The sequence below is a fragment of the Vulpes lagopus genome, chromosome 7 (assembly GCF_018345385.1).
Source record: "Vulpes lagopus strain Blue_001 chromosome 7, ASM1834538v1, whole genome shotgun sequence".
In the NCBI taxonomy this organism is placed as follows: Eukaryota; Metazoa; Chordata; class Mammalia; order Carnivora; family Canidae; genus Vulpes; species Vulpes lagopus.
In genome coordinates, this window is record NC_054830.1 from 122770218 (window position 1) to 122783885 (window position 13668).

General features: G+C 50.3%; 1 protein-coding gene across 4 annotated transcripts in view; it reads right to left on the reverse strand.

Annotated features, from left to right (window-relative positions):
* Positions 1-13668, reverse strand: part of TNFAIP8 (TNF alpha induced protein 8) — a 115064-nt gene that overhangs the window by 26761 nt on the left and 74635 nt on the right. The window contains exon 1 of one of the 4 annotated variants that reach the window (XM_041761883.1): positions 10836-11028. The exons of the other annotated variants lie outside the window; for them this stretch is intronic. Coding sequence (XP_041617817.1) covers positions 10836-10866 — 31 coding nt within the window. The 5' untranslated portion in view covers positions 10867-11028. Of the gene's footprint in view, positions 1-10835; positions 11029-13668 lie in introns of those variants that run through there. 4 annotated transcript variants of the gene reach the window in all.

Below are 13668 nucleotides of genomic sequence, written 5' to 3' on the forward strand. Positions count from 1 at the left end.
CATATTTCCACCACTGTGACCACTGCTTCCCACCTCAGGAGAAGTAGAAAACTTCTCAGATTGGCTCAACTAATGAGCATGGCCCAGGTCCTATTTACATGTATAAGACTGAAGCCTGAAGAGTTCTAGTTCATGTGTCAAATCTCGGGTGTCCCTGGCAAACACATCAGCAGTCTCCTGACGTGTTCTCAGGAAGAAAAGATGCAGGGTTGGGCAGGCGGTGGGGAGGGAGGACTCGAAGGCAAAAAGGAGGCCAGAAACAGTCTCTAATTCTCAGTTTGGCAAAAGCTTCTTCCTGGCAGGAAGGGCTGGATTTCTTGCTGACTTTCCCTGGTCAGCCCCACACACCGGTGCTGACTGTACATGATGCCACACAGAGAGGGAGGAGGTGGTGAGCATGAGGATCAAGAAAGGGATCTGAAGGTGACTAAGACTCCAGGGTGTGCATCCATGGAGACACGGAACACCCCCCTTCCTCAGGAGACTGGACACTTGCTCACAGCTGGGCCGTCATCCTGCACCCCCACGCCTCCCCTCGTTCCCACTCAGTACTGGCTGAAGGTTCATCATGTGTTCCCATCCCCTAGCGGACGAGATCTGAGGCTCTCAGCTTTGGCTGAGGTGCCAGAGAGAAGGCGGCAAAGCAGTCTGCTTCAGAACCTCCTGAGACATGGCTGTCACCATCCTTGCTGGCTCTCATTCCCCCGGCTCCTCAAGCCTGGGTCCCTTCTAGTTTTTCTCCTACCTCCTGAGCTACTGCGTATCTGTTTCTTTTCACAGGTTGCACTGACCTCTTTGCTTTGTAAAAGTGAGTGTCCTCAGAGGTGAAACCCACGACTCAGACCCCATATCCCTTCAGTGTTTCCCTGAGAGATCACATGAGAGAGATCAAGTCTTCTCTTCTGGTTGGATATTCTTACACTGCTGCCTCGGCTCTTTACCCAGGCTCAGTCTCCAGGCCAACCTGTGGTTCTTGCCAGGTGGGTATTCCTAAAACAATACTCTGCATCTGCCCTCTTCCAGCTCAGACCCAGCCCCTGGCCCCAGTTCCCATAGAGTTCTCCTAGGAGGGATCTTGGGCACGCCTCGGTCTACTACGATGCCTGCATGATAGCGTCTAACGAGGAAACAGAAGTTCAGAGACAGTAATCAGTGACTCTTTGTCAGAGACAACCAAGGGCAAGGAGTAGAAGTGGTGTCCTGATTCCTGGGGTCTTGTCTGTTACTCAGTGTCCCTCTGGGCAGACTGGTGTCTAGTCTGGCTCTCTGTACTGCCACATGGTCCACCCATGCCTTCCAGGTCATGAGCTCTCAACTACACCATGCTGTAAACCTCTTCCTCCTCCTTTCTTCTGTGCAAAGAGCCTAGCTGAAGTCCTAGCTCACTCCCCTGTGAAGTCATTGCTGCCATGATGATATGTGGTGAATGATCCCATCCTCTAGGTTCTCATAGGGTGCATGCCCCCATCCTTGAGCTGTATTCATCCTAAGCTTCTCATCACATATGTTATCCTATGAATGCACATATGCACATGTGCTGTGTATGATGCCTTGAACAGAAGTCCTTTGAGGTCAAGGTCCTCTACACACACACACACACCCCCACACACACCTCTGCTTCCCCAGGCCCCACAGGAGGTTCTGACTCAGTCAATATTTATTGCTATGAGTATCTGAAGCCCAGGGAAGGCCGCAGGGATGAAGGAGAGAGACTATACTCTGGAAGCAGGACTCTACTGCCCATGGCAGACAGAACAGCTTGTGCTTCTGGGGACAACTTTGGTCCCCAGAGCCCTCGCCCTATCTGAGTGAGCCAACATAAAAAATACATACCTGGGCTGGGTGAGCTTGCATCAAGCAGACAGGACATGTCAAACTGGAAGGAGAGAGTTCATGAACTGCTCATTCTTTCCTTGACAGTTAACCTCCAACTTGGACAATAAGGTCTCAAGGCTTCAGAAGCCTAAAGCCATCATGGTCACTTAGGGCATTCTGCTTTGTGGCCTCTTTGCTCCACCATTTCCTTGAGAGAAACCCCCCCTCCTAGTTACTTACAAAATTAAATCTGGTCACCGCAAACCTGGAGAGTGTATTCCCACGTAAGAGCACAGATGATACTACACATACAAACACCAAACTCCCCAACATCTTTAAAACCAAAAATAGCACAAGGTACCACCTAATAGTAACACAGGTTTTACACAGTCTTAGAGGTCCCCCCCCCCAGAGCAGCACCCCTCAGACATTTACTGCCCACTGAGCAGCTAGCCACTCAGGATATACTGCAGCTCTATGTCCACCTCTTCTTCAGGGATCTTGAGCCCTAAGAACAGGATTTAAGTAACTGCTCTTTCAGATTCCTTGGGCAGCAGCCAGGGGAGCAGTGGGGTGACTCCCAGAATGCACCAGGCCCGCGGGGCTCTGGGGTGCCCATCTTGTACTGTGACAGCATGTCTGGTGTCTGAACGCTTCCCACCCACATACATGCACACCTTCTCCCCAAGGAAGAGCGCCCCTGCCCAACCAGCACCCTCCATTGCTAATTTCCCTGAATGATGTTCTTCTCAAAGGAATGAAAACAAATGAGCTCACTGTTTAATTGCCTCTCCCTTGGTCCCCTGCTTTCTAAGCCAGGGACTGACTAGGACCTAATTGCAGAGCTAAATTTTATCTCACGATGCCTCCTCATCTTCCTCCTCTGTGACTCTCCTGACTTCCACATAGGAGAAGGTGAAATTGGAGCTCTTCATGTGTTCAACCACTCCCTTTAGGTTTCGTGAATTCCCTTCCAAAGCTGGCAAATGGCACCTATACAAACAGATGAGGTCTGTCCTGCCTCAGGGAGGTCTCATGCATGAATCCAGGATGTGAAAACCTAGGTTTGCAAAACTTCTTGTTTGCCAAACAGGCATAAAGTGGGGAGGGAGGGCGTCGAGAGGGCCTGGATGTCACTTCTCTGGGCCTCAGTTCTCCAGCTCTTAAAATTAGAGGTCAGATGCAAGAGTGTGCAAAGTTGCTTTTAAATCTAAATCGTGGTAATTCTACTTGTGTTTGTAGCAGAATCATTTTAATTACAAAGTCTTCTTACTGTAGATCTTCCTGAAATGTTACAGATAGGCATAATGAGTTGATTTCTTAAAAATTCAGCTTACACTAAACGTTTTAGGCACAGCTCACTAAATGAAGAGAGGTCTACCACCATGTTCCTTCTTTTCCAAGTTGTCAGCATCTTTATCGTACCAACAGAAATGTTGACAAATAAATGGTTTGTGGCAGATCTAGTGACTCTGCACTATTCTGAAATGAATCACTGGGTCCTGAGATTTTTCTAGCCCTATCGAGTGCTCTTTCACCTGCCCACCTTTTCTTGGTTTACCAAAGGCCAGGAACAGGGAACTTAATCATCCATGTTATCCTGATTGTTCACTAGTGTCATCATTTGAGGACAAGAAAGGCATGATGCGTATTCAATCTGATGGCAATTTCAGAAGTGAGGAAGAAAAAGGCTCAGATGTACTGAAGCCGACAGAGCTGGGTGTGTGGGGCAGCATCAGGTCATCAGTGATGTCCATTGTGCAGGAGACAGTGTGGCATGGATCTCTAAATGGATTTTCCACTTTTAAGTCCTTGCGAGCACACCACACTCCAAGGCTAATGACTACATAAAAGGAAACATAAGCACATCAAAGTCCAGTCTTTTAGGGCATATGCTGTGCCTTCTACATTATACGTGACACCAGGTCAGCTGCACCCAGGGTTATATATTCCATCAGAGCCTTTCCTCTTTTCCTCTGCAAAGCAAGGGCTGGCGCAGAGAGGGAAAAGGGGAGAGCACTGGTATAGCAATGCATAGCAAGGAATGCAATCACATAAACTGCCACACCTCCTGAGGTTCAGACAGTGAGGACCCTACATGGTGTGGTTGTTTGTGTAATCCCACTGGGCTTTCTGATTCCAGAAGATATGAATAAGTAACCACCAAGGGAAAAACTGAACTCTTCTCTCTCCTATGATAAATGCTCTACCGGGTGTTGGTCCCATTCTCTCTAGTGTAAGTCTCTACTTTGTGTCTCTTTGAGGAGTTATCATCCCTAGGAAGTGGGGCAATGTTGACCATGAGGCCCCCAGATGGCTCAGTGGACATGGGCCACAGTCCTCAGGCATACCTCTGTCTTGGCATTTGACTGACCTCAGACACGTGACTGGCAAGCTGATGGATCCAAACAGACTTCCTGTAAACCCACCAGGGAAGTGAGGACCCCAGCGAAGACAGAGCATGGTGAGGCAGAGTCACCACAGGTGTCCTGAAGCCTGGAGAATCCACTGCACAGGCGATGGGGAATGGGTCAGTTACCTGCTAAATGATATTCAAACCAAGGAAGGCTACAACTGAGTGTGTAAATGCCTGGGCATATCCCCAACAAATGTACACATCATCAGGAGACAGGACAAAGGAAGTGAGCCGAGAATCACTGACTTGTGTTGCACACACCTTGGTGATTTGAAAGAAAAGTGAAACCCAACGGGTGCTACAAAGTCGCTGAGTTGTGATAACCTAACACACACAGAAATGAACCTTATTTCACGGCAGCGACCACATCCACACTCTGTTTTCAAGCTGGCCACTCAAAAATGTGAGAGTTCCCTATCTTGTCCTGTAGGTGCTTGGGTCCCTTCCACTGTAGCGGGCTCCAGGCACCTCCTACCAGCCCTGCTGATCTCCTAGTTCCTCTCATCAGAGGTGGCAGGATGCACCCGATACTCACTACCTCCACCCCTGAGGGGCACAGAAACAGCTGGGGCCTGGGCTCTGCACTTTCTCCTCCAAACACCTGGTCTCTCCACTCCTGGTTTCTCAAACTGGGGTAGAGACAGACACAAGACCACAGAGAGCATCCCCCTGGGTGCCACGCTTGAGGACAGGGGAGGGTGGCTTTTGGACATTACTGGTACTATCAGATCAGGGTCAAAAGCACAGATTCTACAGTTAGTTGGCCTCCATTCCACTTTTTCTAGCTTTGTGATTTTTAGGCACAAGTTTTAGCCTTTCAGAAGTTCAGATTCCTTGACTGTTATGTGGAATTAACCCAAAGCGTTTTTATACAAGTATTAAATGGGATAATATACATAATCAGATGCCTAGCACCACATCTGGCATGTGGAAGAGTTTGACACCTTTTAGTTTAAAAACTGTGTCTTCAGTTTGCCAGGCAATGTGAGATGCTGACAAGCCACTTGGGCCCTGACCTCAGAGATCAAAGACACATGTGCTTGTTTTGACTTTACCATTAAGAGTAGAGAATTTAAGGAACCCTAAATAGGTAAGCCCTTTAGGTTAGGAAGGCACTCTAGAAACCAGATGCAGGGTTCTAAAGTTTCCGTCATTTCATGTAATCTCGTTTTAAATCGATTCATTTGATAATGCTTTATTAAGGCTCTCTTATGGGAGAGGCCCAAGGTCAGCCACTAGGGATTCAGGAAATAAAACATGCACAAACCTTGCCATCAAGGCAACAATGAAGTGGAGGCAACGGAAAAGAACATCAGGAACAGTAACACGTGAAAATATGGGACAATGGAGAGAAGTATGGGGTGTTATGGGAATGCCCTCAAAGAGCATCTACTCCAAACAGGGTCTGGTTGAAAATAATGAGCCACGTGAGAGTGATCCCAGTAAAGGAAACAGCATTTGTTGAGGGAAGAAGGGAGGACATGAACAGGCAACTCTAGGGCCGGACAGGACAAGCCCAGTGGGGTAGTAGATATTTGTTGTTATTTTGGTGATTCATGTCAGAACTCCCTTCCTGATTCTGGAGGAGCCCTCCTTTTGCAAGAAGTGGTAGGAGTTAGACTCCTATCTCCCACTCCCAAAGTTGAAAGCAGAAGTTTCCTCTCCCCAGCAGCAGGTGCACTTTCTCACACTCCCCAATCAGCTGATTTCAGGGATTTCTGAAGGCTCAGTATGACCAAAAACGTTCAGCCACATCTAGAGTCCCGGGAGTGACAAAAATGAAAAATCCAGCAGAGAGGGGTGCGGTAAGGTCCTAACTAGGCGATTCTCGGGTATGGCCTTAGCTCCAAAGCCTGATGCATTTCAGGGGCCAATTTGCAGGCTTTTTGTGGATGTGTGAACTATGCAACGTGCTTCCAATAAATTGTTCAGCTTATGATAGCAGGACTCAGTTTCCACTTCTTATAACCAAGAGTCCTGATGACAGAGGTGTTTATTGTCACCATCAGGGTACAAATGCCGAGGTCTTGCAACAAGGCTGGGACAGGGGAGAAGAAAAGGAGATGCATCCAAGAGATAACATGGAGGATGAACTGCCAGGTGGCAGCTGCAGATAAACAAGAGGGTAGGGTCAAGGACCCCTTGCAGATGTGTAGTCTGGAAGCCAAAAAGAGAGCAGTGATATATTCAGGGGAAAGACAAAAGGCAGATCACAGTTGTGAAGAGTAGGGAATGATGGGCTCCATCCACACCTGCTGAGTTTGAGGTTCCTGTGTGACATTCAAAGCATGGTGTTTACCAGGCAGCTGGCTGTACAGGTGGTTCTCAGAAGAGCCCCAGCTGGAGGTCTAGATAAGAAAGAAAACAGCTAGAAAAAGGAAAGGAGAGCAGAACACTGTAGTTAATGTTATAGGAGCCCAGGAAAGAGTTTAGGAGTGCAGCAACCCTGGTCTCCTAGCACAGCGCTGAGAAAGAAAGAAGGAAAGAAAGGAAGAAAGAGAAGGAAAGGGAGGGGAAGGAAAAGAAAAAAGGAAAGAAAAGAAAAGAAAAGAAAAGAAAGAAAGAAAAGAAAAGAAAAGAAAAGAAAAGAAAAGAAAAGAAAAGAAAAGAAAAGAAAAAAGTCTAGTCTGATCAGAACAGGACAAAATATGAATGCTGGGTCACTGGTGATTTTTAGCCCCTGGGAAGTTCCTGGTGATTTTGGAGATTTCCGTGGAATGGTTGAGAAAGACATATTTTGGTGGGATGAGGGGTGACAAGGATTGAGAAACTAGGACCCGTGGGGGAAAATAATCTTTTTAAAAGATTCATTTAAAGGCGAGATAAATGCCTAAAATTGGACAAAGTGTTGAGGATACTTTAAAGAACAGAGGTCGGTCGTTCATTTTCTAAAGAGGCAACGATCTGTGTCTCTGCCTCTCTCTCTCTCTGTATCTCTCATAAATAAATAAAATCTTTAAAAAAAAAATAAAGAGGCAACGATCACCTCTTATCACTTGCGGCGAGGGAGGAGGGACGCAAGGGAGAGGACACAGGGTCCTGCCCTCAAGAGCCTGTGGTCTGGAGGAGATGCTGACCGGCACCAAGGAGCAGAAGAATGGGCGCTCTGAGAGGGGTCCATCGGGGATTCTAATTCAGGCTGGAGGTTCAGAAAAAGCCCCTCTGAGGAACCGAACAGGGGGACAGGAGGGGAGAAGGCTATTTCGGGCAGGAGGACCAGCAAAGCGCCAATACCTGAAGTAGGGAGCTGAGCATATCTCCATGCAGAAAGCAGGGAAGCAGGAAAGCCGTGGGGCCCAGGGGGGGGCATCTGTGGTGGGAAGGACCCCTGCTCTACAGACGCCGGAGGGGGGTGCATGTGGGCGACGGGGAGGCTGTCACCCCGGGAGCAGGAAGGTGAGGGCGCTGCGTACTGGCTACTGTTTTCTTGGTGAAATGGCCTGAAATGGCAGGCCTGGTGAGGAGGCAGGAGAGAATCTGGCCGTGAGGTGGTGGCAGGGAATGTTATTGTGGGCCGTGGAGGAGGAGGAGGAGCTCACTCACAGCTCTTTCCGCCTAAGGCAACAGCAACGATGGCCTCCTCACTTCCGGGTACCAACACTACAAGAACAGGGGCAAAGGAGCCGGTGGTCCCTTGATGCTTAGCACTAGAAAGGCCCTCAGAGATCTTAGTTGTCATTCATCTTTTTTTTTTTTTCCTACTTCATAATTAAGTAATTTACTCAACAGTCTGCAACTAAATGTGAAGAATATGGCCAACGACCTATCTCCTCAGGAGGCCGGAAGCCGCCAGCCACTGGAAACTGGTGATAGCCTCCTTCCTGTGACATTCCCCTTTTTACCACAGTGGGTTTCTTACTTCATTTCTCTTGCTTTCTTATTCACGTCAGGCCTGGAATCTTAAATTCATACAGCTTGTAATGAAGTGAGGCCTGGATGATTTCTCTCTGTTTAATACTCAAGCACAATCACCTACTCATTTGCAAGGGGGCAAAATTAGATCAGTTCTTTAGGAGGTGGCTCTAGACTGAGGTTGGAGGTTCAGCCCTCCTGGCACAGAGTCAAGTACGTTCTAAGCTATGATGGCTTAACAATATCCCCAGTCACTGGCTTCCACGTTCACTCACATACACAAATATGTTGGCCTCTGAGGACTTCTGAATCGACTTGAAATTTCTTTCAGATTTAACCCCAAAGAAAGTATACTGGTCTTTCATGGAGGCTCAGAATAATGACTTAAAAGTATACTCCACTATAGCCAATCAGGCATGAAGTGTCCAATGGCAATTTTTCTTGCAATGTAGACACTGTAAAGAGCTTGTAGTGATCTCACACTGACCAGGATGCTTAAGTCCATCAGGAGGAAAAAAAAAACAGCTAAGGAGAAGGAAAAGGATAAATAAGGATAGAGAAGGTAACCAATAATGATTTACACAGTGTAGCTCTTTTCATAGACATCTGAGAGGTAGTAGCCAAACAGAGGGTTCTAGATCACAGCTAACACCCAGCATTGCAAGACCTGCTGAGGACATGGACACACACACATACACATGCACACACACACCCTTCACTTCCTGGCAGAGGTTACAGAACGATTCTATTAATAAAGCTTTTGTTCTATCTCCCTGAAGAGGTATTCCATATTCTACCCGTCATCAATTTAAAATTCTAGCATCTCATATCATTATTATTTGTTAAATTCTGTGCTTTCCGCAAAAGGCAGAAGCTAGATAAACTGCTGCAGATCTGCAGAGTGCAAATGATGGCACGTGTAGGAAAGGTGAGGACCAAGTAGGAAGGGACCATCAAGAGACCTCTCCACATCCACAGAGCTGGGCAGGAGGGAACAATGTGGATATTCCTAGAAGAGTATATCATACACCGGGGGACACTGTGTTTCCACCTTCTTCTCGCTCCTTCTTTCCCAGAAGAAAGGAAAAACACACTCAGAAAAAAAAAAAAAAAAGATTTAAATGGTACTTGTAATCCATACAAAAGTTCACCAGGTTGGGTTCTCAGTCTGTGTCCTATTTGCCTCGGACAACTTTTGATTTACTCCTAAGTGTTGTTACAAAGACAGCAAAAGCATCCATCAGCACATAGCTCCAGAAGGACAGAGGCCACAGCAAGGACACGTTAATCCCCCAAACTCCCCATCAAGTTCAAAAACAATGGCCCTGGCTGTCATTTTCATTCGCAACAGTCTCGTATTTTCTATTAAACAAACCTCTTTTACAGACTTCTCCCCCCATACGGCATAATAAGGTAAACAGCAGCCCACAGAGACTACATTATGAAACCCAGGGCTTTACTTCGGGAGGGGAGGCGGTAAAAGACGAAGGCGGCAAGCTTCAAGGGCTCTCGCTAACCCCCCCCTACCACATGGAGAATGATGGGGGGGGGGGTCCTTTCTGCTCCCCAGGCTCCCAGGGGCTCCTGGGATGGGCTCGAAACTCACCAGCCTCCCAAGAGGCTCCTTGGAGAGAACAGGAATTTTCCTAACTCTGCACAGTCTCGGCTCCTACTCTAATCCCCACTCCCACCCCCACTTACAAGAGGACTTTTGTGGACGCAGAGTTGCAGGAAACAAAGCCTACAAACACTCACACACAAATAAACCCCCGAACTAACACCAGCGTATAACTGTGTTTGGGTTGGAGGCTTTCCAGCCCCGTCACCCGTTCTCCGTTAGGAGTAAACGTGACCCTTTGCTTTGGCGAAGTCAGAAGCGACGCCCCTCCTCGGCCGCAAGCTGCCCGAGGCCCCTCGCATCCCTGCGCTCCCTGAAGCCCCACGGGGTGAGTTCGCCGCTGAAAAGTCAGAGAGAGAACGAGGGAGAAGGGAAACCCCAAACCCAAGCAACCTATTCCCCAAATGAAGCTCTTTCAGTTCTCTCTCTCTCAGCTTCTTCCCCCTTTTACCGGAAACACAGCGCGTTTCCAATTTCTGAGACCCTCCTGAGGGGCCGCGGGCGCCCGGGGCTGCCTCCTCCCGGGGCTCCCTCCTCCCGGGGCTCCCTCCTCCCGGGGCTCCCTCCTCCCGGGAGGCCTCCTCCCGGGGCTCCCTCCTCCCGGGGCTCCTCCTCCCGGGAGGCCTCCTCCCGGGGCTCCCTCCTCCCGGGGCTCCCTCCTCCCGGGGCTCCCTCCTCCCGGGGCGCCCTCCTCCCGGGGCTCCCTCCTCCCGGGGCTCCCTCCTCCCGGGGCGCCCTCCTCCCGGGGCGCCCTCCTCCCGGGGCTCCCTCCTCCCGGGGCTCCCTCCTCCCGGGGCTCCCTCCTCCCGGGGCGCCCTCCTCCCGGGGCTCCCTCCTCCCGGGGCGCCCTCCTCCCGGGGCTCCCTCCTCCCGGGGCTCCCTCCTCCCGGGGCGCCGCTTTGGGCTGCCCTGGAGCGGGCAGCAGCGCTCTTCCGAGTTCGCTCTGCGGTCCGGGAGCCCAACGGGAGCCCAAGGGGAGCCCTTGCGTTTCCAGGCTGACCCAGGAGGCAGCCGTTACGGGCCGGCTGGGCGCGCGGACTGGCCCCCCTCGGGCCTCGCTCAGGGCACAGGGGCCGCGAACTCCGCTCTCCCGGCCGCCAGGCAGAGTCGCCGCCGCCCCCCCCCCGGACATACCGTCCTTGGGCTCGTCCGCCTCGCCCTGCATGGTGGCGGGGCGCGGGCTGCGGGGGCGGTGGCCGCGGGGGCGGTGGCCGCGGACCTGCGCTCCGACCTGCCCGAGTTCGCGCCGAGGCCCGGGCGCGCGCGCCGCAGCGTAAAAGGAAGGAAAGCCTCCCGGATCGAGACCTCCCCGGGCGGAGGGGCCGGTTCTGGTGCAGGGATTTTTTTTTTTTTTTTTTTTTTTTTCAGGGGGAAAGTTCTGCCAGAGTGACGAATCGCGTCTCGGCTGGGCGGCGGGAGTCCGCCCCCGGGGCCCGCGCCCCGGCCCTCGGCAGGGCGGAGGCGACCCGGCGCGGCTGGCGGGCCCGGCGCTCGCAGGTGGGGCGGAGGGGGCAGGACCAGCCGCTCGCCCCGCGCGCCGCAGCGCCCGGACCCGAGGAACACGCGCGCGAGCGAGACGCCTCTGCATCTTCGGGTGCACTCCCCGGGTGCACTGACCTCTCCTTGCGCTGGGATCTTCTATTAAAAAAAACCACCACCACCACCACAATAATAATGATTTTGAAGCTGCCCTGCTTTGTACGTTATTTTTGCTGGAGAGTAACGTGGATATTGGTCCATGCGGCTGGAAGGGCCCGTTTCAACAGGCAGCAGGGCCTCTGGAGAAAGTGGGGGCGGCCCCCGCCCCTCACCTTTGCGCGGGAAAAGCACACAGGGCGGCTGACTCAGCACGACCCGGGGGGCACACACGCCAACCCCACCCGGAGGCGGGAGCTGCTGGCAGGGAGCCCCCAGGGTGGTCCTCGCCCCCGAGGGCGCCCTTCCCTCCCTGCCCCAGGGGGAGGCCGGGATTCGGGTTTTTGAAACGCTGCTTGGAATGCGGAGCCCGGGGAGACCCCGCAGTTCTGCCCTGGGTCGGGTCCACTGGCTCTCACAACGCTGAGGGGCGGGCGTCTTGCCTTCGCGGAAACTTCGGTTCTAACTTCCGAGGAGCGAGGCCCAGAGGTGACAGTGCTGTGCCTGACTTAATGGAGGTATTTGCACAGCATCAGTTCTATCATCAATCTACGCCAAAAGATCCTCCAATAATGCACCGAAAGGTTGATTGAGGAATTGTGGGAAACTCATGAAAATCCTTTTCATAAGTTTATTTTCCAACTACTTTCTTTTCTCTCATTTCCCATTTTTATATGGGCAAAAACAAAACAAAACAAGAGTAGACACTCGGGTATAAATTTAGTGAAAAGAATACGCAAAAGATGTGGCTTTAAAGAGCCTGAATTAACATGTATCATCTTTATGACCTTGAGCAAATTATTTAATCTCTCTGAGAACCCCTTCCCTCGCATGTAATATGAGGATGAAAAACAGTATTTACTTCACAGATTTATGCGTGGTAGGAAATAAGGTAATACAAGCCAGAAGCAATTTGGAAACCATAAAATACTACACAATTACAACTACTGCACCACTAAAGTAAATTTTTGTAAAGGATGCTCAGGTTTATTTCAAAATTGGGTTCCATCAGGGAAAAAGTTTTTATGCAAGTCACAAGCAGTAAAAGTGTTTATAAATATTAATATAAGGCCTAGATATTAAATCACTTCCTATTGCTGAGTGATTCTCACATGCCTACGACCCTGAACAGACTTTTATCTCAATTTCACTGAAAGGGTAGGATGATGAGAGGAAAATCTAGCCAATGGAGAGAAGGGGAGAAACATCTGGAAAATATCAGTGTTGTGGAGCCTCCTGAAAAGTGACCTCACCACCAAAAGGGTAAGAGTGTGCACCCTTCTGAAAGTCATGGTGAACTGTGTGGTCCCCTCTGCCACGCATTCGGGGCCAGCAGCTGCAAAGACGCATACCTTCACTCAGTAACCTCAAACTTACAAGGGAGACATGATGATTTTGCTTGCAAAGAAATGCTCAGTCACCAGTAAGAAACGACCTTTCCGGTCCTGTCTAAGGAATCATTCTGGGGGACCTCCCCTCACACATCATCTGGTCTTGCCCTCCCTCTCCACAGCCCAGATGCCCATGGATGGCCACCAGAAGCCCCCCAGGATGTCAGCCGTGCTGTGTGCCACAGATAAGACAGCTTCCATTCAGCTATCATTGCACTAAGACTGCAACACCTTTTTCAAGGTGATGATTATGCAAAATCAGACAAGTTAAATCCCAAGCCCGACCCACTATAGGCAGGGCTCGCTTTCACTCTCTTCTTTCACCCTCTTCCTCAGAATTATTTATTAAATGTCCTTTCGCAAGTCCGATGACGTAGAAACTGCATAAGATGTGCTAAAATGCATGCCCCTAACGTTCTGCTTGTTTTTACAAGTGGTTCACAAAAAAGGCCTTCAGCCCGGCTCATGTTAGCCAAGGAGAAAGCCTGCTGAATGAACAGCCCCCAGGCTGCCAGGTCAGCCTTATAATCAGCTTAGAGGCATTTTAGCAGCTCCATCTTTGAACACTCACAGGACCCTCAGGAAACCTGGAAAAAACTTCTTTAGTATTTAAATGCAATCCAGCAGTCATCTTGGCAAAGGATGTCCCGATCTAGCTCAAGAGCGAGGAATGCTCAGCTTATTTTAAGAGACTGTATATGGACAAGGATGCTCCTAGGCCAGCAGTATAACCTTGGGCACACAACATGCCCCACGCCCCAGGCCCCCAGCCTGCAAAGTGAAGCCAAAGGGCAGCTGATTCTCCTGGGCTTCCCTGTCACTTCTGGTATATGCTCAGGCAGTCACTTCATCTTGATTTTGTTCTTCTTTTGTTCCAAAGGCGATTAGTCACTTTTCAGCCCCCAGAGACTAATGCTCCAGTACTTCATAACCATTAACCT